This window comes from Miniopterus schreibersii (assembly GCF_964146895.1).
Source record: "Miniopterus schreibersii genome assembly, chromosome: 12".
In the NCBI taxonomy this organism is placed as follows: domain Eukaryota; kingdom Metazoa; phylum Chordata; class Mammalia; order Chiroptera; family Miniopteridae; genus Miniopterus; species Miniopterus schreibersii.
Window position 1 is genome coordinate 64958228 of NC_138112.1, and position 27728 is coordinate 64985955.

Genomic DNA, 27728 nt, shown 5'->3' on the forward strand with positions numbered 1-27728 from the left:
CACAGGCACTTGTGTAGATGTCAGTCCTCAAGGAGCTCGGGAACCCAATCCCCTTACACTCCGCCCGACATTCTGCATGATTCTGCCGTTAATGAGGATGGTTATAGTTTTCTCTCTGTGGCTTGATGGATCCAGTTGGAATAGTTCCCGTGGAGAACTTGGCAAATCTTGCACTCCCTGTAAAATCACAATTATCATAACAGATTTCTGCTTTAAAACTATACTTCCACCTCCACTATCTCTTTTGAGCCTCACAACACTTTAAAATATAGGCAGAATAGGTATTATTATACCCAATTTAATGGAGAAGGAAACTGAGGTTCAGAGAGGATAAGTGACTTTAATAAAGATGCTCAGTCTTTAAGAAGAAAAGCATAAAAGGGGCACAATCAGTCCAGCTGATGCCAAGACCAGAGCTTTCTCAGCCGCTGTGCTCTCTTCAAAGGGCTTCTTTCTTTACTGGTAGAGTTTGAATCCTCAGGACCAGAGAGTGGCATAGACTGGTGTAGAATTTCCTTTTAAATGCTTTTCATTTTTTTTACCTAGAAGAGCAATGCTCTGGTTTTGAGGACATGGCTAAAGGATTGTGCATCACATGGACCCCTTGTGTTGGTTTATGACAGTGCAGAGCTGGAGAGTGGTCACGCATTGATTTAAAAGGAGACAAGGAGCCTGGGGACGAGACAAGGCTCCAAGGGGCGGGAGACGGTTCAGGGGGCCACGTCCGTGACAGTGTGAGGAGGAAAACTCTGCCCGCCTCTTCAGTCTGTGGTTTGCACTTCGATGCTATTTGCACTACTTCAGTTACTGAACTGATACCCGCTTATCTCTTTTCCCCATTTGACTGGCTTCCTACTTCCTTTAAGAAAACAGAGGGCCCGGCCTGCATGGATTAGGGGCTGAGCATCGACCTAGGATCCAGGCGATCGGGGTTCGATTCCCGGTCAGGGCACAGGCCCGGGTTGCGGGCTCAATCCCCAGTCGGGGGCGTGCAGGAGGCAGCCGATCAATGACTCATCATTGATGTTTCTATCTCTCTCTCTCCCTCTCCCTTCCTCTCCCTGGGATCAATAAAGATATATTTTTAAGTATATATATATATATATATATATATATATATATATATATATATATATTAAAGAAAACAGAGGGTACTGTGCTAAGTGAAATAAGCCAGTTAGAGAAAGAGAAGTACCATATGATCTCACTTCTATGTGGAATCTATTGAACAAAATAAACAAACAAACAAAATAGAGACAGACTCATAGATACAGAGAACAGACTGGATAGTTGTCAGGGGAGGGAGGTCGGGGAGCTGGGTGAAAAGGGTAAAGGGATTAAGCAGTGCAGATTAGTAGTTGCAAAATAGCCACAGGCACGTCAGGCAGCTGGGAACCCAGGACACGTCCACGCAGAGCAGGGAAGTGACCTGACAGAGCCTGGCCGCTCCCCCGTGGGGTGGTGCAGGACTGTCATTGGCCACAACTCTTTACTTAAGGACTCAGTGGTGAAGGGTGCTGCTAAGAGACCAGTGGGCAAGGACAGGAGAAGAGAGCGGAGAAAGGTGGTCCAGCCTCCATCAGGGCGGAAAAGCTTCAGGACAGACAGAAGTGAGAGGCTGGGGTTGTGCCCACCCTCAGGTTTAGGAAGAGAAAACTAGGCTAAAAAGAAGTGTCTGTGCTCAAAATGGAATAAAGGGGGGAAAGGGTTAGTTTATGTTCCAGTCAGAGGTGAGGGTTGGAAGGGTCAGGAGTCAGCCCAGGAAGCCCAGGGGTTCCGAGAGGATGAAGACTGGAGAAAAGCGTGCGGGCGAAGGAAGCCCTGCAGGACCGAGCCAGCGTCCCCAGGGGAGCAGCAGCAGGCAAGCCACAGAGCAGCAGCACCGGGGACAGCAGAGGTCTCCCCAAAGCAGGCAGCGGGCGGGTGGGGCGGGGGCCCGGGCAGAGCCTCAGCACCTACAGCTGGCAGGAGATCCGGAGACACAACCAGGAGGCCGCCCAGTGGCTGGTGATCAACCGCAAGGTCTACAACGTGACTGACTGGGCCCCCCAGCACCCAGGTGGGCCCCGGGTCCTCAACCACTGTGCGGGGAGGATGCGGCGGTAAGGAAGGCCAGGCTCTGCCCTCCCTCTGTGCCAGCTGCGGGGCGGCTGGCACCTTGGCTCTCTCCCCAAAAGCATGTCGAGTATGTGCCCAGGCTCCACAATGGCTCATCCCCTCCCTGACCAAGTGTTTGGGATTCCTGGCCAGCAAGCATTTGGAAGCAGCTTAAGCCTCAAGGTCTGTTTGGGATGAGCTTATATGCTGAGAGTGGATACTGTTTGTGGATCCTGGGTTCCCTCTTGTTCTTGGTGTTTTGTTTTGAAGTGGAGTCACTGTTTTGTAAGAAGAAAGTTACAAATAGGTAAATAAAATCGGGGGGAAATATATATATATATATTTTTATATATACACACCCAAGTATAAATTTCTCAGACTTTTCTATTTGGAGTGTTTAAAAGAAAGCCAGTGATTCATTTGTTAAGCATCGAAATGTTGTTAATAACAATGGTGAAAGCCTAAACTTCCATAGGCTCTTAGACTTTGCAGAGCTCTTTTGCATCCTGCAGCTCGTTCAGGCTCATACAGGTGATACGACCCACTCTTACAGAAGAAGGAATTAAAATCAGAGAGGATAACTGCCTGGCCCAAGGTCACCCGACAGCAGAGCTCAGATTCAAAACCCTTATCTTTCTTCACTTCCAGTCTTTCCACTTCTCCTCATGGCTTCCCCTCTGCACCCTCCCCCACCAAAACAGCAAAGAAAAAAAAAATAGTGTAACTGGGTGCCTAGAACACCCTAGAAACATTCAAATGCATCACCTCACTTAAACCTCACCACGAGGAAGGTAATCTCCGTATCACAGATGAGAAAGGGGAGGTTCAGAGAGACAAACAATGCACACAGCCAGCAAGTGATGCTGCCCAATTTTGAAATCACGTAGGTTTTTGACCATAAAGCCCTTCGTAGCTGAGTCCTTACAGATAAAATTTCCATTTAACATTTGATAGGAAGGTTACTCGAACCCTTAAATGCATTTAGGAAGCCCTTTTAAAGTATTCTATAAGAGGTTGTTTTATACCAATCAGGAATTTTATAGTTCACATTATACAGATGAAGAAATGAGAGCAAAAGGGTCTAACTAACCCAAAATCAGAAAATTAACATGTGGAGCAGAAATTGGAACCCAGGTGTTTTTTTCTTACTTCTTTGTTGCCTTGCTGGTTTCACAGTTTAGTATATAAGTTCTCCAGCTGGTTTTAAAGTATAGAGTTGAAAACGTTGTTTAACTAAGAATCACTCTATAAATGGTGTTAATAATAACAAAATATGCAAGCGTCTGGCAAGTTTTCGGTTAAGCACGATTTTGTCTTTTGGTACTTTCAACACCTTTTTTCCTCAATTTCTCATCTCCCTTCTCAAATCACGCTCTTCCTCTAGCAGCTTCCAATCTGGATTCTGCAGTCAGGTGAAAACATTTCTGAACATACCTTGCTACTTCCCACCACTTCCATCAGACATAATATTGTTTTAAACTAAGTTCAACCTTTTCTTGAGAAAATGAGCTGTGCTTGTAGCAAGGGGCCAGAGTATCCTGTGTGTCGGGAAGGTAGATGCTGGGTAGGAATCCAAAGAGCTGAGGGTAGAAGAAGCGAGGTGGGAAAAGTGTGTACAAGAATAGCAGGAGAGGGTAACAAAAATAAAATGAAAAAAATACTACGGATTCCCACCTAGCCCATCCCCTCATTCCCACAACTCAGAGAAAATATGGATGATGCTTTTCTAACACAAAAGTCATAGAACGAGCTCAGAGAAAATCATGGATAGACTGTAAGCTTGAGGTAGCTCGGGTGATACATCTGTAATTTGCCGATAGTTTTTACCTCCCCGAAGTTAGGAAAAGACCATGATTCTGATTCAGTTCTAGCCAACAAGGAGAACTGATTAATAAAGCAGAAACCATCAGAACCCTAGAGGAAAATATCCACGCATATCCTGAGAATATTCATTCATCTCCCGAGAATGAAAATCCTGAGAGTGGTCAGTCACGGACCTTAGACGTTAGGAAAGTAAATCCAAAAAATGTTCAGAGAAAATATTGTCCAAGGAAAGGTGGCTCGAGAAGACGGGAGGATGCCAGGAAATTCCGACAACCACAGTCCATGGCTACTCGGAGCGGGGAGAGCCTGGGCTTTGGGGTCCGTCATATGAACCCGGGAAAGTCATCGGAATGCTGTGAGCTTCCTCTCGGCCATCTGCAAAGCGCGGGTGACATTCCCATCTAACCGCAGAGGTGTGATTCGTACTTTGTTTACTACCAGCTTAGAGGTCCTGATCGTATTTGGTGCCATCTGATCGGGAACAGAGGGAACGTGGCGGAGGGCACCACGCTCTCTGGGGAAGGGGGCAGAACAAAGTCAGACGACTTGACGTCCAGACTCACTCCTCAGCTTCAGAGGTCTTTGCAGCTTATACCCTGAAAGGGAAAAGTGGACCCAAATACGGTCTCTTTGTGCGCCCTGGACCCATGGCTGCACCTGTGGGGGGGGGGGGGACTTTTCCTATTTAAACAGTGACTCTTCTCCAAACCCTTATTCTCCTCATCAAAGGTGAATGAGGGTACCTAAATCCAGGGGACGTTTAGAGACCTGAACAGTGCATTGACAATAGGAATAAAGAAGAGGGGTGGGTGCCAAGGATATCTAGGAGATGTAATTTATAATACTTGATGAATGACTGCATAAGTAAACAAGATGAAGGACTCTGAACTGACTTATGGAAATCTGGCAAAAAACTATCAGGATTTCCAAGCTAGTTGTGAAAATGACATTTTTTCTGTGTTGATACTGTTTTGAAAATAATCAGTTTGAGCTAAGCTATGATATAAATTTGTGAATAGATTAAGGAATAGAGATGATGGTTGAGAAGAACATCAAAAGGCTAACAGATGAAAATGAGAGAGGCTAATGCAGCAGAAAGATCAGAACATGAGAGATGCTGAGGGCAAGGAGGAGACAGTGGTGCTTAAGACCTCTGAGTTCAACACTTTGATTATCCCAACTTTCTCCTTCTTAGAAAAACCCTATATTCATTTATTCATTCGTCCTTTCCTGTTTTCATTCAGCATCCATGATCTCATGCCATACTCCAAGCATACCGATGGATGGTATGTATAGTGTAATCAATAGCACAGGGTCCCTGCCTTCAAAAAACTCAAAGGCCACTAGAGAAGAGGTAAAGACATAGAGGGCTTACAACATAATTTGAGGAGTTCTAGGAACAAAGTGTCATAGGAGCCCAGAGGAGATCATGAATAACTTTCCTGGGTGGGCTAGGGGAGGCAGTATTTCATCTGGATCTTGAAGGGTAAAGAAGAACTTTTGTGTAGAGTAAATGAAAGGCGGCCATCAAGGCAAAGGGAACGGTATGTGCAAAGCTCCAGCACCACGGAGAGGCACGAAATGTTTATTGAATGGGGAGAGGTCCAATGAATAACATGATGTATGAAGGGGATGATGAGAGCTAAGCCGAGGGAGGGAGGTTGAAACCAGAGGCAAAGTGACTCACATGATTACAGCCCGAGGTGGGGACTCACCATTACCCTCTGCTCAGCGGATACATACTGATTTTAGCACCTCCCCAGACAATCTGGTGTTGCTCCTCTGAGACACGGCGTCTTTGCCTTGCAATACAAGCAATGGAGCCTCACAGAACTAAGGTGATGATTATGAGTTGGCCCATAGAGCACCTTGTACATAGGATACACTCAACAGTGTTGGCTGTATCCCTCCCCCTCCTCACTTTATGCCCTCTCCTTCCTTCAGCGGGGACATACTTGCCCAAGAATGTTGGTCACAGAACTCATTTCTGCAGGTCTTTCAAGAGAGAATTTCACAACTGACTAGCATTCAGTCTCTATTAGGAAATTCTCCTAAATCAAAGATTCTAAGATGAGCTACACTTTTTCCTTGTTCTGCCCATCAGCACAGTGAAAAAGCTCCACAGAGCAGAGCAACGCCTACTGTTCTGGAACACTGTGTGGGTCTCCTGTGTCCGTCGCCACAGTACTGACTGGAGAACCTTGCTGGGGATCAGGAGAAACAATGAACCCAGAGGAATCTGATGCCAGCTCGCTGTTCCAGGATGCTGGGTGACTGCTCAGACTAAGATGAAGTTGCAGTGGCCTACCTTTCCTTTATACTCGGATCTTGATCAATCAGAAAGGCTGCTTTCCATCTTAATCTGCTCCCAAACAACAAGCAGAACATGATTTTTTCAGTATGGATCATCCTGAGTGACTTGACTCACCTTCTTACACTGAATGACTCTCTTCCTGGTCAGGGGAACTAAGTTTCAGAATCATCGAATGTGACAATTAAAATACACCTTTGAAAGCATACAGTTCGGCATTTTCTAAGGGGGTTAGAGGCGGTGTGCAGAGGCAGAATGGATAGTTGAGTCTGGACTGGTCCTAGCAGATACAAATCTCTTTCTACATCATTGAATCTAGGGGAAGGAGGTCCGACGAGTCAACATTGCACCTTTCCAATTAACCTTATTGATTATATAAGCACCTTCTTATAAGTAGGTACACAGGTAGTTCATGCCTATATCTAAAGTTGCTTTACAATTTAAAGATGGTGAATTTATTATATTCACTAAATAAATCAGAGCTCACACCACATTAGGCATTGGAGCACAGGAATAAAATATCTGAATTGCTCTCTTGCAGAGAAGATAGTAAGCTCGTATCACTAGAGGTATACATATAAGAAAGATAGCTAATGTATATCGAGAATTTACTATCTGCCAATCAGATCTTAATGAGTTCACTTAGTCCTTATAGTAACTTTATGAATTGAGCAGCTATTATCACCACCTCCATGTTAGTGAAAAGAGAAGCGTAGCCAGGTCAAGAGTCTTGCCCACAACTACACAGCTAGTAAGTGGCAAAGGCAGGACTTACATGTGGGAAGGCTGCTTCAGGGTCTGCTTAATCAGTTCTATGCAACACCAGAACTCAGAGTAATGTGTATGGTTTCCATGTATTCAAGTTGCAACCTTGGTTTTATTTCATTTTTAATCACTCCCATCCCCAAAGCCATAGTAGCAGAAAGTCCAGCATCTTCTTCTTAGAAAATCCCCCTTTCCCAAACACTGTTTAAATCCCCAAAGGAAGGGAATACCTCTCACTTCCAAATATAAGCAAGCTATAGGAACCACTGCCGCTTCTCATAGCCACTCGGAATGTCTGCTTAGCGTGAGACCCGAGATGGAAAAGTAGAGTTAATCAACTGGATTCTCTGCCTGGCTGTCACAAGCCCCTGCAGACACTGCCTCAGTGTTTTTTAGGAACAGTGACAAATTTAGCCAAGAGCATGCTAGTCTAGACAACCCAGAGCTCAAGGGCTGCGCTCCCACACTCTCTTCCACATTTGTCTTAAGCAACCATCATCTACTGCATTTTTATTTTATTTTTTAAAATAACTTAATTCAAGAACCTCATTCTCCTGGTCCTTGGCTAAGAACCCAGAGGCAGACTTTGATGGGAGACATGATCTGCAACACCAGTCTTGGTTGCTGCATTCCTTAGATAGTGTAAGCCACTTCCACAAGCATGATGTTGAACTTGAAAGATTTATCATGACCCATAAACTCAAGCCACTATTTTTTCTAGTTCTCAATAAAATAGAGGTCTCTTCCAATGCTTGGGGACAGCCTGGCTGCATTGGACTTGCCTAGTGAATCAGTGCATTCAGTAGGTGGATCCCCAGCTTTCACAGATGATTTCCAATGGTAATTCTGCTCAGTCAACTTGAAGCATCAACCAGAAGTTGAAAGCAAATTCTCTACAGCAGAGAGTGTGCTGGTTCCCAAGATGGGCACAGGGTGAGGTCAGGAAGGGGACTATCCTGCGGATCAGTATGTCTCTTCTAAGCCTCTAACAGCTGTCTCTGGTTCACAGGATATCTTCAGAGCCATGCACGTGGATCTTGACACTGTGTGACTGTACCTTAAGCCACTGCTCATAGGAGAGCTTGCCCAGGGAGAGCCCAGCCAGGAGAGAAACAAAAATGTGAGTGAGGTCTCAGGACTCAAGAATATGTGGAAGTAAGGGGCCAAGGTACATTTCAGGTGAACTTATCATTCTCTGTGCGCACCTAGCCTTCAGGCCTGGGCGGGCCCACAGTAGCATGAATAAGTGGGTGCCACATATTTCCAAACAATGCCATCCCCCCGCTCAGAACAATGAAACCTCTGTGAAACAAAGGAACGGAGTGTTTGGCCCTACACCAAACAGTAATTCCATGTCTCTAAACACCTACTTCATGCCAGGGACTTATAATTGTTTTCAGTGACTGCTTGTAATTATTAGTGTAATGTGTATGTCTATGCCCCCTGATAAACTAAGTTCCATGAGAGAAGAAATCATATCTCTGTGGCTTATCCCTGTGTCCTTAGGACTCATGTGCACTCCATAGTTGGCTGTTGAATCAAAGATGTGAGTATATTCTAACTACAGCCCTTTTGACATTTGGGGAAATTAGAGTCCAGGGAAAAGAAATTCCTTTCTGAAAGCCCCAGAGCTGGTGTGTTGAAGAACTAGGACTCCAGATCACTCCTTTCTGACCCCTATCCCTTAGGTGTTCCCAAGGAAGGACATCACTCTTTCTTTCTCTAGTACCTTGACTACCTGAACACTGTCTTCCAAAGGATGGGGTCTCTATAAGACTAAAAATTCACCAGGATGGTTTTACATAAAGCTTAAGGGTTTTCAGCTAATATTAAGCATTTCATTTCATTTTTTTGCAATTTGTTGTTTTCAAAACAGCTTACATTTGTACCATTCTTTGCAAATAATTTGTACGAAGTGCTGATCCATCTATCACGGTGAGGCAGATAGAATAAGGATTATATTTCCCCTTTAAGAAATGAGGAAGCAAACTCACAGAAGGCCAGGGGAAATCTGGGGATACAGAACTGGTTATGTGCAGACCTGAGACAAACACTTAAGCTCACCTTTAAGGTTCACGTGCATCCCGCAAGGTACTGTGTTCAGAAGGGTGGGCTCCGAGGGTGGATGGCTTGGACTCACAACCCAGCCCTGCCACAAGTTGCCCAGGTTTAGGCCAGTTACCAAACCTCTCTGCAGCTCAGCTGCTCTCCCTGTAAAATAGCAACAACAATAGTACCAAAGTCCTAAGAGTTATTGGGAGATTATTGAAAAAGTTAAAGGCATTGAAATGCTCAGACCAGTGTCTGGAACACAGTAAATGCTCAATAAATTTTAGATGCTACCATTATCCTGAACTCAACATCATTTAGGGCAGGATGCCCTAGGTTAAAAATGGAAGATGATGCTAAGCTTAATTGTTTTTCCTAAAAATATTCTCTAAGGAAAGGAACATCCCACTAATGGCTAAGAGCTATCAGCATTCATTTTGTAAAAGAGTGTTGGTCTCTGGAGGTAATAATCTGCCATAAATTTTCTATAGTACATCTATGTGAAGGTATATATGTATATACAGATGGATATAAAATTAAAGAAAATTTATGGCTACCCCCAGAGATCAACACTCTTTTAGACAATGAATGATTATCTTATATTTAGCCAGATATGTATGTAGACAATTAGTGTTTGAGCACAAAACTGAGTGTCAGGAAGCTTAAGTTTAAGTCCAGCATCCATCACTGACTTGCTGATGGTTTCAGACCAGGTATTATTCTGGGCTTTGGTGACCCTGTCTCTGTACAATAAATATGTTGGAAAACATGACCAGGCTCTGAGGCCCTCTAGAGATGACCTCCTAAAAGTATCTACGGACTCCGAATTCCAGGCTTGATGAGGACTTGATAAATGAACCCATCCGGACTTTTCCCAGGCAGTGGAAACTTTAAAAGTTGCATCAGTGAATTTTAAATGAAATTTTTGACTTCTAGAATTAGGTTCATAGCTCTTTTTTTATTTCAAATTTCTCTCCTTTCTTACATCTGAACAATCCTGTTCTCTTTCTTATACTCTGCTCACTTTCTCAGCGGTCCTGGTTTCAACCCATTAGAGTCATTAAGCTAAGAGATATTTCTGCCCAGACCTTGCGCTGATGCTCCACTGTGATATGAGAAGTTTGCAAACCAAGGCTAGCATTGTGCATACACATACATGCACACATGCCCAGTACATGTGCACAGAACCAGGACCCCCTCAACCAGCAGACACTCTAATGCCACCAGCCACCCTGTCTTGTTTCTAGGGATCCATTGGCAGCTCACAGGAAATATATCCACTGAGCTCATCTAAATGACCTATATTTGTTTGTGTTCATTATCTTCTGTGAACCAGCGCTTTGTACATATAAACAACTGACAATACAGAAATCACTTTGTAAACTGTGCCAGCATCTATGGTAACATAGATCCATATAGACAACAAAGTTTCCCAAAGCATAACCAGAAATCAGTCAACACCTGAAATAATACTGATGGCTTAAAAGGCAACTGTTAGACTTCTGCATATCTTTACTGACCACCACCTCCCCTCTCAGTTCCCTAACAGTGTGAGGACAATTGACAAATCACTACTCCCCTTTCTCTTCTCTAGAGAAAAAAATTATCCTAATATTTTTCAAAGGTTTTGTTTGTTCATTGTTGTTTTGTTTTTAATTCCTCCCTATTAAATTTAATGATATTAAATAAATGTCTATTTGTAAAATTAAGGTGTTAGTAAGTTAATAAAACAGATTATTCATTATGATCTCTTGTGTTCCCTTTCTCCTGAAAGAACTAATTTCTCCCTTGAATATTCCACAGGCCCAGCTGGTGGAAGATTTCCAGGAGCTGCGGAAGACGTTAGAGGCTATGAACATGTTCAAAGCCAACCTGGGTTTCTTCTTCCTTCACCTCGCCCAGATCTTGGTTCTGGAAGCCCTGGCTTGGCTAATGGTGTGGCATTTTGGCAATGGCTGGCCGGTTACAATATGCATCTCCGTTCTCCTCTCGGTTTCTCGGGTAAGCAGGCGCCCTGAGCGCGGGCAGTGGCTTTGGAAGGAGCCTCAGAAAGTCTTCTTCCCTCTTCAGGTTGGTGTCAGCTGCTGCTTGATCCCTCCTGGCAGCCTTCGCTTCGGTGTCTGGCACCAGCAGATTATCCGACCTTGCTGGGCCCAAGTTCTCTTGCCTGTAAAATGGGGAAAACAATTTTTTTATAAAACTATATTCTGAGCAGGACTAAACAAGTTAATGTGTAGAACGCCTAGCGTGGTGACTGGCATAATATAAATATTTAATTTAGGACAGTTGCTACTCTGCCTGACTTTGTCCACAAAAGCTCAGTAATGAACTTCTGTTCTCAGCCACGTAACATTCATCTTTATCGTCCATTCACTAGCCAGCCAGCACTTATCAGTGAATTAGACCATGAGCTCTGCAAGGCAGAGAATACACCTTATATGAGAATAAGAATGTAGGAATCGCAGCGTAAATGACAACCAGCGCCTGGCGTGGGGACTTGATAAATCTTTGAGGAATGAAGTATGAGTCTCCGAACACAGTCTCCTATGAGCACAACACTGTGTTGTGGACACAAAGGGAAAAGCGCCCAGTGCCTGCCCTCGGGAATGGGTCATCCAGTGACCGATACTGTCACTCAAATATCTAAACATGTTACGTGACAGAATGGCATTGATGCTAAGGAAAGGGACAAGTGTGTGCCTCTGGGGCAGAAAGAGGCATTTAATTCTGAATGAGACAATTGGGGAAGGCTTAATGGAGAATTAACATCAATGTTAATTCTCAAATTTTTTTTTTAATCCTTACTCAAGGATATTTTTCCATTGCTTTTCAGAGAGAGTAGAAGGGAGGGAGGGAGAGACAGAGAGAGAAAAACATTGATGTGAGAGAGAGACATCGATTGGATGCCTCCTGAACCCGCCCCAATCAGGGCTGGGGGTCAAACCCAGGATCCTTCAGTCCACAGGCCGACCCTCTATCCACTGAGCCAGACCAACTAGGGCCAGAACTTTTTGATGCTAACCTTTTCATTGAGAGCCAACTTGCACTATTCTTTGAAAAGCAACTTTGGAAGCAAGAAAGGAAGCAAACATTTGGCTGGTGCTTAGCACAAGCTGGGAGCTTTACACGTATTTACATCGCACAAGAGGCGGAGAATGAAGCGGTATCACCCCTGCTTATCAGGTGAAAGGTGAGGTTCAGGGCTGCTGATAACTGGCCAAGAGTCTTGCAGCTCAAAAGCAGTAAAGAACAGTTTAGAACTCAGGTCTTCCTGACTCCAAAGGCCATGCTCTTTCCACTCCACGTTGGAAGATGCTGGCAGGGCAAAGGGGGCGCCCAGGCTGAGAGAGCCCCCTGCAGTGGTACAGCGGAGGGAAAGGACACAGTGTGGGAAGTGGGACGTGCGCTTGGCTTGGGGTCGGCTGAAATCTCCCACTGTTCTCAGGGCGTCTCCTGAATCAACGAGTGGGCTCCTTTGTGCATTTCTCCTTCCCTTCCCAGTTCCTCTGACAACTTCGTCTCTTCTAGGCGCAGAGTTTATTTTTGCAGCATGATACAAGCCATCTTTCCATATTTAAGAAGTCCAAGTGGAACCGCCTGATGCACAAATTTGTGGTGTGTCATCTCAAGGTACAAGATGTTCAGGGAGTGCCATGGGATCCTCAAAGGCCATTCCCTAAGGCAGTGGTTTCCCAGTGTGCTTGTGCACTCACATCAGTAAAAAAATGTTTGTGCACACCCCACAAAGAAATGTACATATGCTAACAATGTAGATACTATGTGATTCATGATAAAAAATTAATATAGGCTTCAACTATGTGCAGGAGAGACAGTTACCTGTGGGGAGGAAAGGTGGGCGGGAGGAAGGCGACAAAGGAAATTATCCTATAAACAGCAAACATCCCTACCTGTACATCTATGACAATTTTAAATTTCAAAACTTGATTTCACATTAATTTACCTTCTCCCCACACCTGGAAAAGGCACAGATACTGGCAGATATTGAGATTCTTTGGAATTTTCATCCACTAGCTGTGCAAAAATATATACATTCTGGTCTTTGCAGTGCTCACATAAGAAAAGAGCACTTCTGAAAATAAACTACAAAATGTTTGCATACATTTTGGACTTCTTTACAATATGAAAACCAAAATGGACTCCCTGTAGCACATTTTTACCCTTCCCCCCAGTATGCATACTTTGTAAGCTATGAGTCAAGTGTTATTATAGAGATAAAGAAACAGAATAGTTGAAATTAAGACCTTCCTTGAAAATCTGGCCTATGTTGTTTCTATGATTACATCCTAAACCATTTTGGGGGAAAGAGTGTCAAGCATGTTTTTTCCTGTAATCATTCCAGTAACTTCACCCATGTGACAAATGAGACTGGCCAGTGGCGCAAACCTAGTAGCAAGGCTTTGGATTCAGGATGGTTTCAGTCCAAAGCCTGGATACTGTCCTAAGAAAGGAAATAAGGTGGAAGTGAGGAATGACTTAGGGTAGTTCCTGTATGGGACTGGGTGCAGAGCTGCCTGTTTTGGACATAATTAATAATCCTTACTTCCCTATGAATCACTCTCTCCCTTGTCTCCAGAAATTGTGGCTTCCAGACAGAGGAGTCAGGGAGGAGCCACCTGCTTTAGATCACACCCATAACCACTCTGACCACTGTTCTAAGTTCCAAGACCTTGAACAGATGCTCTCTGACCTTCGTGAATCAAACCCTGTGTCTCATATTACCAATTTCCATAGATAGTCATTGGCCGAAGGGTATAGTAAGCCAGTAGAAGAGGCCAAGGTATTGGCTATCAGAGGATTTAATTGAAAAAGAGAACCATTGCTTATCTACTGCTCTTATTAAATTATATGTTTCATAAGTGTGGGAATCCCATTTTATCGTGTCTATCTTTATACTCCAAATACTGCCTAGCTCAGTATCTAACACATGGGTCAAACTTCAAAGTAAATAATGAATGGCAGAATAAATGAGTGAATACACAATTGTAAGAGTGAGCGGGGAGTGTGCAATTTGATAGCAATGCAGAGTCCTTGGAGCCCCAAAAGGGGAGATAGAAACTGATGATTCTATGTTGAATTTGAGATATCATAAGACATCCAAAAGAAATGTTTGGAAAATGATCCCTCACTCAAGCACGAGATTCAGGAGAGAGAGCTGGCCAGGAGAGAGAGAGATCACACTGGAAAGACATTAGGGGATATTAGAAGTGAGACGAGAAGACTGCTCCTGATGGACTGAGGGCTCGGGTTGCTAAGAGAAAACTGCAGTGAAGGCTATGGGAAGGCAGCTCTAACAAAGATTTTTGAAGCAAAACCATCATAGACATATAGCGTGCAGACTAACACAGTGCAAAAGAAATATGAAAGTCATGTTAAAATGCCAGAAGTCATTTTAAATTTTCTAATAGCCACATTTTAAAAGATAACTTTATTACCCTACATATTAAAATATCATTTCAACAGGTTATCAGTATAAAAATTATTAGGATACTTTTATTCCTTTTTTTTCATTCTGAATCTTCAAAATGCAGTACGTATTATATACCTACAGTCCATCTCAATTTGGTCACATTTCAAATGCAGGGATGATTCGAGCATGACACAGCTAAAATAGTTTTACTCTCATTTATTTTTATATGGGGGCATTGAAGTCTGGACACGCAATAACCTGAGCCACGCTCCCCGGGGAGATCACTTCACATCTATGATTCTTTGAAATATTTGTTGAAGGAGGATGCCTGAGGCCATTTTTCCCCCGCAGCTAATTAAAGTCTTAGAGCTGAGGTTTCTTTCTTCTTTTTTTTTTTAAATAGGAAAATTACTCTCTGCCTCACCTACCTCTAGAATATTTTTAAATGAGAATCAAAAAAGATGGAAAACTATTTCATTTCACCAGGTTCTTATGATTTTTCACTATCAGGAGGGGCCTGAGCCTGAATTTATGTTCCTGACTCAGATAAACACTTGTTCCTAGGCTTTGAGGGCCCCTGAATCATTCCGTGACCCAGCAGTGGGGGCAAGTTTGAGAAGCTCAAATGCCTTGTTTTGACTTTGGAGACGCATGCAGAAAACTCTAATCCTGAAGGATATTTCAAAAGAGAAATCTCACCCCCACTAATGAGCCCTCTCTTTTCCTTAGGGCGTGTCAAGACAATGGTGGAATTTCCGACACTTCCAACATCACATAAAACCAAACATTTACCCAAAAGACCCAGATATTGATGTGGGCCCACTTTTCCTAGTTGGAGATTTGCAACCTATCAAGGTACGTTTAGGAATCCTGACCACCAGAAGTTCCTAGGAGTGGTTCCTAGAAGCTTCTGGAAGAGGTTCTTAGAAAGGCCTACCGCCCGGTCTTGGAAAGATCAAGCTGGAGCTTCCAGCTTCACACATGGCATGTCCTGAGAACATCTCTCTTTTTAAGTCCAGGATATAGACTTGAAATAACTGAACCTGAAGTTGTAAAATTAGAAAGAGATGTGGAGTGCATGTCCTTAAAAGTTATTCAGTACAACCTCCCAGTGTAAGAAATATAACCCGTATCACTCAGCTTGAGCAAGCCTGGTAACGAGCAGATCCCTGCCCAGTTCCTGTCACTAGCTCTGAAGCAACACATGCTAATGTTATATAGTAAAACTAGGTGACTTGAGGTGGGCAAAGGCTCTCCAAGGATGTGGAGACATTCACTCAGGGACAACAGATCAGTACATTCAGTAAGCACTAAAGCACAAACACCTAAATCTCTCGTTATTTCAACTAATTCTAGCTCAGTTAGAAGAAAGAATGCTGTCATTTTCAGTTCATGTTCATTTAGGTTCATGTACATGAACCACAGCCCAAATGTGTTTTAAGACACTTAGAGATCCCACCTCTAATTTGTACTTCTTAAAAGATAGAAAAAGGAAGGGGTAAATCAACTCCAGAATTTCTCAGTTGTTGATTTTTTTTTTTTAATCTCAAATTTATCATGTAAAGGACAATCACCAAGCTTCTTAAGGGGAAGTCTTTGTTCAACAGAGGAGGTCTAAGGACATGTATCCTGGGAGTCAGGTACTTAGGAAGAAGCTGCTATCTTCTTCTAGGAGCTTTTAGGCATTTTATGAAAATAAGAATGTCGTTTTGTCAGTTGCTGCCTGGGCCTTGTGGTACATAAACCAAAAATTGTGCAACTTTTTGCAAATAGATTTTCCCAGCTTTGGGAGATTCACCTTTTTCCTCATCTGAATTAGGACACAAATTCTCTTGGCTAGATTTTGAAAAACAAAATTTGTGATGGTGAATCAGTTGCTTTTGACCATGTCTCCACAAACAAATTGGACCTCTCTGATGTTTGTGAATTCCATGCTCATCACTAAAATTGTGACATTTGATTTCTCTAATTATCCTCCCTGACAAAGGGAGATTTTTCTCACTGAAGTTCAGGAAACAGCTTGACCTTCTCAAGAAGGGCCTTCTTTAGAGCTTCACAAATGATGGAGGCCACCTCTCCAAGTTTCACAGATGCTCTTGGGACATATGCCTAGAACCTTAGGGATCTATATAACATAGTTTCAAAGCTACTGCACAAAATATTACTTAAAATTATTTGAACTCTAAAATTCAGTTGTTTTGCATCAGAAACAGTTCTGATGAGTCCTGATTACTTGCTTTCTCTCATTTTATTGCCAATATTTCTATCACTTTCTTCAAACATTCATTCTTGCAACAAGCATTAATTAAATCTATGTGCCAGGTCCTGTGTACCTGGAAGACTTAAGAGTCCTCCTTCGGAGAGATATTCAAAACCAGCCTTTCCCCTGAGTTGGCTGACTCCCAAGCATTTTTCAGGCACTTCCTTTTCCATTTTCCCACCACTTAATATTTAGAAGCTTGAGAGTAACTGCAAATAGCTATTATTACATCATCACCTTTATATTTCTTTTTATTTATGACAATATGAGAAGAAAGGATCAAACCTACTCTCCAAATAGGAGAGTATATGTAGGTCTCTATATGTAGGTCGGAAAGTATTAAAAGAATGGGGAAAGCAAGAGTCAGACACTGCCCATAGTATAACTGAGCGGATATACAGCAAAAATATAGAGTGGGATGTGAATTACCATTCATTCATTCCTTCCTTCAATTAAACATTTATTGAATGTCTGCTTGTTATTGGAGATAAAACCATTACTTATATGCCTCTTCTCAAGGTATTTTCTGTCTTTATGCACTGAGAACAGATTAAACTAATGAAGGAGACCCCTAGGAAATGAATCAAATTTCAAGTACTGAGATTATATGTAATATCACTGTGCTTTACAAGTAGAAAATTACAGAATGAGATCCATGGTCAGAACACAAATGAGGAAAGATGGGACAGATAGGAGGGGCCATGACTGTATCTTTTTTATTACATGATCATTCAATAAATATCTGTTGAATGAATGGATATAGATGGAGACTGAGCTTCAAGCAGAATTGTAAACAGCATAGTTAAAGAAGAGCTAGAAAAACTCATCAGAAATGTGCCTTTTCAGTCCCCACTCCACTCTGTATAAGGACAAAAAGCCTCAGAATGGCTTCTATAGTAATAATAATAAATAAAAATGATCACAATGCCCGTGGTCAAGTGAAATAACCAGGCATGAAAGAATTGCTCATATTTAATTAGAGCAAAAAGATGCCACCATTTTCCTCCCATTCTAGTCCTGCTTCTTCCAGTGCCTCAGGTTCTACAAGCATGAACTCTGGTCAGATGGCTCTTTCTGTAGAGATTTTAGACACACGAGCCCACAGGTGTCCTTGAGTGCAGTGGCCAGAGGTGTTGTCTCTTACTGAAGCCTCGTTCTTTCTCCATGCAGTATGGCAAGACGAAAATCAAATACATTGACTATGAAAAGCAGCACCTGTACTTCTATGCCTGTAAGTCTCCTCAGAGCCACGTTCTTTACCGTCTTGTTTCCTTGAAGTAAGAGGTAGTCAAGTCAGGGGACAGGGCTGGGATCCTCTCATGGAAAGGACAGCCCATGTTGTCTCATTACTGAGAAAAGCAGCATGTCTTCTTTCAGACTTACTGGAGAGGAGACTGCAGAGGAAACCGGAGAAGCAAACAGGAATTTTTAATAGGCATATCATTGCTCTGGGTATTGGGCAGGGAAGGAGATGCTCCAAGAAAGACTGAAGACAGGATGCCAATCAAGGGGTCTTGCGTCTGGGACTCTAATTGTGGAAAGACTAAGCACCTACAAGAAGAAAAGAATAGTGGCATTTGGGTAAGGAGGAAAGAGGCAGCAAAGGATGCCAAAGCATGGAGACTATGGTGCCAGAAAAAGTAGAGGCCCAGGAATAAAAGGCACCTATAGAGCCCTGTGCAGGAGAAAGCTGGCTGTTTCCATGGCTTACATACAGTTGTAGAAGATACTTTGGTAAACAGAGATAGATGATGATAGATAAATAGGCGATAGATGATAGATGATGATAGATAGATGATAGATGATAGATAGATAGATAGATAGATAGATAGATAGATAGATAGATGATAGATAGACGATAGATATAGATAGATGATGATAGATAGATAGATAGATGATAGATAGATAGATAGATAGATGATAGATAGATAGATGATAGATGATAGATAGATAGATAGATAGATAGATAGATAGATAGATAGATAGATAGATAGATGATAGATAGATAGATAGATAGATAGATGATAGATAGACGATAGATATAAATAGATGATAGATAGATAGATAGATAGATAGATGATAGATAGACGATAGATATAAATAGATGATAGATAGATAGATAGATGATAGATAGATAGATAGATAGATAGATAGATAGATAGATAGATAGATAGATAGATAGACGATAGATATAAATAGATGATAGATAGATAGATAGATGATAGATAGATAGATAGATAGATAGATAGATAGATAGATAGATAGATAGATAGATAATAGATAATGGGTGCAAATGTGGGATGTGGGTCCGGGCTTAAAAGAAAATAGGATAGCTACATAATCATAGTACTAATAAAAAACATCAGAAGCAAAATGCTTTGCTCTTAACCAAAATCAAACCCATGATCGCTCACCAAAAAAAAATGGTTTCATGGAACCACAAAATATGTTCATCTAAAACATTTGGAAAATAAACCAAAATCAGGGAAGGTTCCAAACATTTCCTGTAGATCAGTGGTTCTCACCCAGGAGCAATGTTACTCCCAATGGGACATTTGACAATGTCAAGAGATATTTTTGGTTATCATCACAGAGGGAGAGGGATTACTGGATCCAGGAGGTATAAGCTAGTGATGCTGTTAAACATCCTACAATACACAGGGCAGCCCCTAACAGCAAAGAGTTATCTGGCCCAAAATTCCAACAGGGCCAAGGCTGAGAAACTCTGTTGCAGATTACCTGATATGCCCAAATGCTGGCTGCCAGTGGTTATCTGTAACATGCCCGACCAGATGGTCTGTGGGCCAGTTTTTGGAGGGATAGGGATTTCATTCCACTGCAGCCCGTCTATGGGAGTCACCTGCTCCTTCTCTTGCACAACCGAAAAGAGGAATGAGGACATTGGTGCCCCATTTTGAAAGGTAGCTGGTCCCCAACCTACCTAGATGTGTGCTCACATAAGAGTTTCTTTTCCGAACTCTCCTCCCATCTTTCATGCAGCAATACACCCTTAGCTTATGAAGAATGAATGAATGGCATGGGCTCACTGCAGAATCCCCCCGTCACAAGCCACACTGCCCACAGGGGCTGTTTCATTGTGTCCTTTCCCTTCAAATGCGCTCTCAGCATCTCAGGTATAAATGAGTCCTGCTCAAACTGTCAAAGAGAAACAGAGCTGGACATTTTTTCAGGATGGCAAGACAGAGTTTATTCAGGCTACTGCTTCAGTATAAACTGAGCTCAACTCTGCTGGAACAAAAAGTGGGCACTTTTTAAACTTGGTGCATGCTAAAGGAAATTACTGAAAGATGCTGAGGGGAGGGGAAACTGGTCAATCTGCTTAGGCCATCTGTGCCTGCTAACCGGTGCATATGGAAATTGAGCTCCTACCCTCCCACAGAGGCTAGGAGACGGCCCTCACCTTCTTCAAGATCATATTTCAAATGGATGATTCTCAGGTCCTTAAGGAAGACATTTCATTGTCATAAAAGATACATCTCAGAGGGACAGAGAAAGCATTTACAATTGTAAGATTTCTAACATAAATGCTCTAAGGTCATCCCAGGGATGTGGCCCTGAGCTGTTAGAAACTATGCTAGTGTTTGTTCAAGTTTCTTAGTATATGGGATGGATGAAATCATTTGTGCTGAGAGTTTGCAGAGTTTGAGAATTTTCAGGCCAGCACAAAGCCTAATCTAGAAGAGGGATCAGAAGAACTGACTAAAGTGTGGTCAAGGAGAGAATTTGTCAAAACCTAAAGGGTCTCCATGAGATTCGTTTATGCTCTAGCCGCACTGACCCTGGGGGAGAAGCAGGTAAATAATTCTCTGGCCATAAAAGAATATGCCTTGGCATATTGTGACAGGGCCTAATCCTAAAGACCGAAGGATGGAAGGTTTCCACAGACCTTGAGATAACTTAAAAGCTCGCAGCAGAAGCTCTTTTAGGGTGCCTCCATCAAGAATGACTCACATCTTGAAAGCTACCCTAGTCTCTTTGAGGGAGATTGAACCAAATTCCTGGCTCAGCATCAGAGACTCAGAAGTCCCAGCTTTGGATCTCAAGCTTGCTGCCCTTCTCAGAGGCAACATTGCAGGTGGCGTGTTGACCCTGCTGACTTGCACTGAGGACACATTCATTTATTCACCATCTCTGTTATTGTTGTGTGTTTTTCAATTGGGCTTCCACTCCTTATACCTGTGTATCTCACCCTGCAATCCACGCAATTGATGTACTTCAGAAGGTATTGGGGGGTGAGTAGTTCCACTCATTCTCTGAAGCTAAATCAAGTAGAAAATGGGAAATGAAAATGCTTGGGCCCTTCCAGACAGAGCTCCTTTGAATAATGAGACATAGGACTTGCCCCGTATGTGAAGGGACCCTAGCCCAATGAAGGGAAAATGAAGTTGTGTTCAGGGCATCTAACTTTCAAGCACTTCTCTCTGCAGGAAATTGCCTGGGTCAGCAGTTTTTACATCCGCTACTTCCTCACATTCGGCCCTTTCTATGGAATCTTTGGAACCATACTGCTCATTACTTTGGTCAAGTAAGAAAGCAAGAATGTCCTCTTGTTACTGTAACCTAGATAGTCCTCATACCTTCCTTATCGAATCTATTTGTGATTAACATAAGATTATGACACCATGCCCCATTCTCTATAATCGAGACATTTCCAAGAAAATGTAAAAAAAAAAATTTATTAAGTTGAAATAGTTGAGTAAGAAGAGCTCCTTAGAAAAAAACTTTGCCCGATCTTCTCTTTCCCCCCCTCACTTGTTTAATTCCCAATTGCAGTATATCACCTCATCCTCACCTCTTTTTAAACTGAAATCCAATTGAACATCATAATCCTTGCCCAAGATAATAGAAGAGATGAAATTTTTTCAAGTTATTATATGACTAGAGATTTTCCAGAAACTAAAATGACTTCCCATTAAATAGCCTTCTTCAACTTCCCAATTTATCTCCCCCTCGTTATTTCACTTTATTATTCTAAATCCGACATCATAATAAGGGTAAGGAGAGCTAACATGCATTAGGCACTTTGCTAAAGTCCTGACGCATGTTACCTTGCTTGACGTAGTTCTCCTACAATCCTACAATGTAGACAGCATCTTCATTTGCTGCTAAGGCAGCTGAAGCTCAGAGATCGAATCACTTGCCCAAGGCTATAGAGCTGGTAAGGTCCAGTGGCAGTGCCAAAACAGAACCTGACGACAAAGCCCAGGCTGTCAATCACTGTGCACATGCCCTGAAGTCACCTAGGTCTCTTTTGAACCTTCCACCAATGCCACAGCAAACCAGGGCACTGCTTCTGCACATGAGGCAGCAAGATAGGTCAGTGACCAAATGCTTCATGTGTCATTTCTAGATATAAAGGCCTCCAAAGAGGAAAATAAATGACCACTATGTTACTGGTACCTTGGAGTCCCTTGAACTTCCTCCAATACATAAGCCCAGTGACTGGAACTGTGACACCTCAAGGAGTCATCAATTTCTCCTTTTGTTCTCCAAAAGGTTTCTGGAAAGTCCCTGGATTGCATTTGTTTCACAGATGAGCCACGTATCCATGAAGATGAGCGTAGAGGAGAACAGAGACTGGGTCAGTACTCAGGTAATAATGACGTTCCTGGGAGAGGATCCTTCAGAGCGTACTGGTTTAGAGTCTGGTTACCTCCTATAAGAAGAATTCATTCTTACCCAGTGCTTGCCAGAGACCAGGCACTGTCAGCTGCTTTGCACATAACTACATGAGGCAGGTGCTATGATTATTCCCACATTACAGATGATAAAACTGAGGCACAAGGAAGCTGAGTAACTTGCAGAAGATCACACAGTTGATAAGTGGTACAGCAGGCTTTAAACCCAGGCAGTTTGACTTCACAGCCTTTGCTTTAAACCAAGGGTCAGTAATACAGTTCAAGGGCCAAATCTGACCCATTGCCTATTTCTGTAAATAAAGTTTTCTTAGACCACAACCATGTTCATATATTTTTTTATATTATCTATGAATGCTTTCAGGTTACAACAGCAGAATTAAGTAGCTGTGACAGAGAATTACAATATGTGCTGCTTCGCACTTTACATAAAAGTTTTGCTGACCCACATGACACAGCCTTCCTAGAATTACACAATGAATTTGACACCCAGAAAGACACTTGAATGCACCTCATTTCTTTGTAGAGAGGCTTGGTGAGGAGACATGACATGCTCTCCAAGCATCTGTGAATGATTCGGAGTTTTGATCAGCTCAGCCTCCTCAGCCTTCCACCTGCTGTTCCAGGATTGACTGGAGAATACAGTCACAATTCTAATTCCTTCTCCAAGCTCATTTCCAAGTTCAGTGAACCCTCCATAGGGCATCAAGTAGTGGTTCTCATATTTTTTGGTCACAGAACCCCTTGACACTCTTAAAAGTTACTGAGAACCTGAAAGAACTTGTGTTTATGTAGGTTATTTATATTCATGGATATTTACTGTAGTTGAAATTAAAACAGAGACACTTAAAAATGTTTTTGAATTAATTAACTTATTATTAATTAATATAAGAATCAAACCAATACATACTAGCATGAGAATGATGGTGCCACCCCATGTAAGTAGCCCTGGGAAAATCCACTGTACAAACATAAGAGAATGAGAATGAAAAGGTGGAAAATGTCTTAGAAGTATCACAGAAATACTTTTGACCTTGAAGATCCCCTGGAAAAAGTCCGGGGGAGCCCCAAGTTTTTCTGAAGAACACCTTGAGAAACACTGACATAGGACAACCACGAAAGTAATATGCAAAATGGCAACAACCCCAACTGGAATTAAACCTTAGAAAGGCCTTGAATAAAATAACATTCACAAGGGATCTTACTCTACACTGTCTGGAGAAGCCTACAAACTCCTCAGGATAATACTTTTCAATGCATAAAATAAAATACATTCAATTACAAAGGGAAGTACTTACATCGAATGCACTTCTGTTTCTACGCACAGAACCCTTGGTTAAAATCCTTGAGTGCCTTCCTCCCCACTGAGCAGGCCTTCGAGTCCACCCTGTGGAAGCGGTGTTCTAACCCCTACCACCTCTCCCACAGTCCTACACTCACACCCACCTGCCACGGTCCTCATTGGTGACCCCTCAGTCTTCTGTAGCCAAGGGCTGACAGTGACTAAGCCCCCTCAAATTCTATACACTGCTTCCTAGCTAGTGCCTTGTATATATACTTCTTAGCAAAATGTCTTATTGCTGTTTTAAATTGCGAGCTATTTACCTGGGACCATCTACCTTTCTTATTCCTCAAGGTTTCTTATACAAAAGAGGGACTCAATGAGCACTTGTTGAATGATGGACTGGGGGGAAAAAAACACAACTAAACATTTTCTCTGCTTGGCCCTTGAGCTTATTGACAGCTAATGTAAACTTTTTCTTTGCAGGTTTTGGCAACCTGTAATGTTGAACAGTCCTTTTTCAACGACTGGTTCACTGGGCACCTGAACTTGCAAATCGAGCATCAGTGAGTGACAGAGAAGGTCCTGATCGGGGCATGGGCTCTGACTGATAACAGCCCCCGGGCAGTCCAGAGCAGGGCCATGGCCTTGGGAGCTCAGAGGGAAAAAACGAACCAGAATTCTCGAAGGCTGCTGTCTTTCCACTAACATCAGGGTAAGGAAGGAAGAAAAGAAAAGAAGGCCGTATAACAACTGTGAGTAAATAGAGTGAAGTCTTGGGAAAATACCAGCGATTTAGCTTCCAGATTCCCATGGATTTAGAAACTGTTGATTGTTTTCTTTGCATTTGGTTTGTTGGCAAAACCCAAGAAAAATCATGCCACCTGGGTAACCACGTTGAGTTGAAACTTAATTGTAATTTAATTTAAACGCTTATCTGTATCTATATCTTTAGAGCTGAGGTTACAAAATAATCAACAATAAAATCCAGTCTCTGCTGCCACTTCCAAATGGTATCAGTTAGGCGGACATGCCCCAAAGGAAGAGTAAATGGTAATCCTTTGGGAGTTCATCTCCCCAGAATACTCAGGGGAGAGACTTTCCACATCCTCTTTGTCTGAGCCATTTCTATGATAGTCAGAGAAGGAAAGAGATCTCATACCTATTTATAGGATTTTCTTACCCTTTCTTTCATGTTAGGTCTTTAAAATCCCAGCAAAACAAGACAATTATTATAATAATTATATTATTATAATTATTATTTATATTTTATCAAAGAGGAGGTAAAAACCCAAGAAAGTCATCTGGCTGATAAATTAAAGTTGGATAAAAACCCATCTTTCCTCACTTTTTATTCCTGTTCTGGGATTTTCCCCATATGCCATGACTAGAGCTTACTGAAACTCATCTATTCACGACGCAGGAGTTAGATGGATAGAGGCACAGGCCGAGAGGCAGAGATGGAGGGTGGCTGTCTCCAGCTCTCTAGATGGTTCAGAATGATAGAAAACTCCATACTTTATTTTGAGCTGGCCAAATATAAACATTTTTGATGGAGCTAATATTTATTTTCTTAGCTCTTCCCAAACATTGCCAACCGCAGTGCTCACAGAAGGTTTAGAGATAGGAATGTTTAGCCAGAGTTTTTTAACTTCCTGGGCCAGAAGTATTGGGCAAAGTTACAGTTGGATCTGCGTTGCTGATATAATTTTGTTTAGTAATGGGGAAAGAAAACTCTTTCCGGCTGCTCTGAAGGTCTAAGTTTTATATCCCCCCTTTCCGTTTCCCTAGTCTGTCCCCCACCATGCCTCGCCATAATTACCACAAGGTGGCACCTCTGGTGAGGTCCTTGTGTGCCAAGCATGGACTGCAGTGTGTGAACAAGCCCATGTTGAAGGCGTTCAGGGATATTGCCAGGTAATAACAGAGTCTCCTCCACTCACAGCTCTCATTTTTCTTCACTGCTGATCCCCAGACTATTCACTGGGTTGCGACTCCTTCACCCAAGAACCATTTCTGAAGCAGCTCCTGCATGCGCAGCATGGACATGAACAGCATCAACAACAGCAGTGATCATCTTTCTTACCATTTACTCCCTGCCTTCTAGGTCCTTCTTAGTGAAAATGCCTTGCTGTCCTACCAAATTTCAAGCTTCTTAAAACCAGGGCTATGTATTGCTTGTCCTTGTGTCCCCTACAGAGCCTTTGCATGCTTGACAACTCCAGTGGTGGGAGGGACTCTCAAATCATCTGGTCCAGGTTGCAAACTAAGATGCTTGCAGGGTCCAGTGGGACATAACTGTGTGAACTGGGCAGGGGTGACTGATCTCCCGTAGACTGACCCCAGGGGTAGCTGACCCAGAATGGCGAGGCTTGTGGGAACTGAAAATTCATACCCATCCCAAAGCATTCACAGTTCCCTAGAGAGCATTGTGCTGGTCAGACTAACAGCCAGTGATCTGGGTATAATAACTTTCTTTTCCTTTTAGGATTGGGGGGGAAAAAAAACAAGCAAAAACACGATAGTATCTTGAATGAAGCCAACAAGGCCAGGCCTGTTCTGATCTGACCCCTGCCTCGTGCTCAGGTCTCAGACTCTACCACTCACCTTCTCCTCCTTCTGCCCTCCAGACATCTGCCCTCCCTTCATCTGTTACATAACCACCCGCCCCTTGCTATTTCATTTCCTTTGCCACCTTTCTTCTGCCTAGAATGTTCTTCCAACCCACCGTCTGCCCTTTCCCATTCACTCTCCAAGGCTCATCCCAAATGCTTCTTCCTCCCAGTCTTCCCCAACCCCCATGACTAAGTCACATGCTCTTGCAGCACCTGACTCTCTTCACTCGTGACCTTTATCACAATCATGACTAAATAACATATTAGGTCACAAATTCTTCAATATGTATCTCCCAGTAGACCAGGAACTCCACGTGGACAGGACCCACCTCTCTCCTATTCATTGCTGTCCCCCCAGAGACTAGAAAAGTATCTTTCACATTATAAAATAGGATGGGTAGGTAGCTATCAGAGGGGTTGGTGTACAGTTGCACGCTTTCTCTTGTAGAATCTCAGAGGAGCTTAAAACCAAAGACTAGAGAAAAGAGTAGGTGATGGTCTGGAATACAGAAGAGAATAAATGAAAGAAAAATTCTATCTCCTCCATCAAGGAAAGGAGGTCTCACCTGCTAAAAAAAAAACACCTCAGTGTATTTGACTCCCTCCACTGGACAACACAGAGAGATATTTTTCACATATCTCTGGAAATCACAACATGGCCCTGAACCAAGTAAAGAGCAAATGTCCCATGGAGTAGCAACTCCTACCTTAGGGGTCACCTCCTGATGGTTTTGTTCACTCCTCCCACAGGTCACTGAGGAGATCCTCAGCCCTCTGGGCGGACGTGTGCTACAAGACATGAAGCGGGGCGCCGGGCCGATGTGCCCGTCGTCGCCTCTCCGGGGGCTGGGGAATGTGCGCTGTCTTCCTGCTTCCCTGTGGGCGACGTTGGCATGTCCCAGTGTTCCAGGTGCGTGAACCCCAAGGACGCACGGGGACCCCTTCCCTGAAGGTTTCCTCTACCAATAAGAAGCAGGGGGGACGCAGAGATGGCTTTGACAAGGTGACAAATGGGAAGGGGAGCCCAACGTTATTATTTTTTCAAAAGGATCTTGAACTTAGTCCTACCAACGGACCTTAGTGAAATGATCTCAGTGACTGGGCAGAAGTGCAGGAGCCGCGTAAATGTCTCACTGACGACGTGGACACAGGAAGAAGTTGGCCCAGGAGAGACCCCGGATGAAGCACTTTTTGAAAAACAGGGCAGTTGTTCTTAGAAGGGCATCATGGATTTAAGAAGTTCCTGTCAAAGCACGAAATTTTTGTTTATCCCTCTCTTGAATGCTTGAACTTCTTTTTCTTTAAACGTTGAGTATAGTTAACATTAAAATGTCTTTAAATATTCCATATTCATTTCAGATTTTCATTATTATACTGCACATGTGAATCAATGTGTATATATATTTGTTTCCAAGTTATAAAATTTCTTAAAGGCGCTTC

At 42.8% G+C, this 27728-nt stretch overlaps 1 protein-coding gene across 1 annotated transcript; it reads left to right on the forward strand.

Annotated features, from left to right (window-relative positions):
• Positions 1 to 1715: 1715 nt before the first annotated feature.
• On the forward strand, positions 1716 to 27090 carry LOC308565583 (fatty acid desaturase 2-like protein FADS2B; the record flags this gene model as incomplete). The annotated part of the gene is given in 16 exon segments (XM_081154898.1): positions 1716 to 1842; positions 1845 to 1922; positions 1925 to 2080; positions 2083 to 2102; positions 8007 to 8045; positions 8049 to 8117; positions 10850 to 11047; positions 12575 to 12676; positions 15204 to 15329; positions 17905 to 17965; positions 20911 to 20987; positions 21183 to 21280; positions 22252 to 22348; positions 24160 to 24239; positions 25465 to 25590; positions 27039 to 27090. Coding segments are annotated over 16 exon segments (1506 nt in total).
• Between the last annotated feature and the right edge of the window lie 638 nt (positions 27091 to 27728).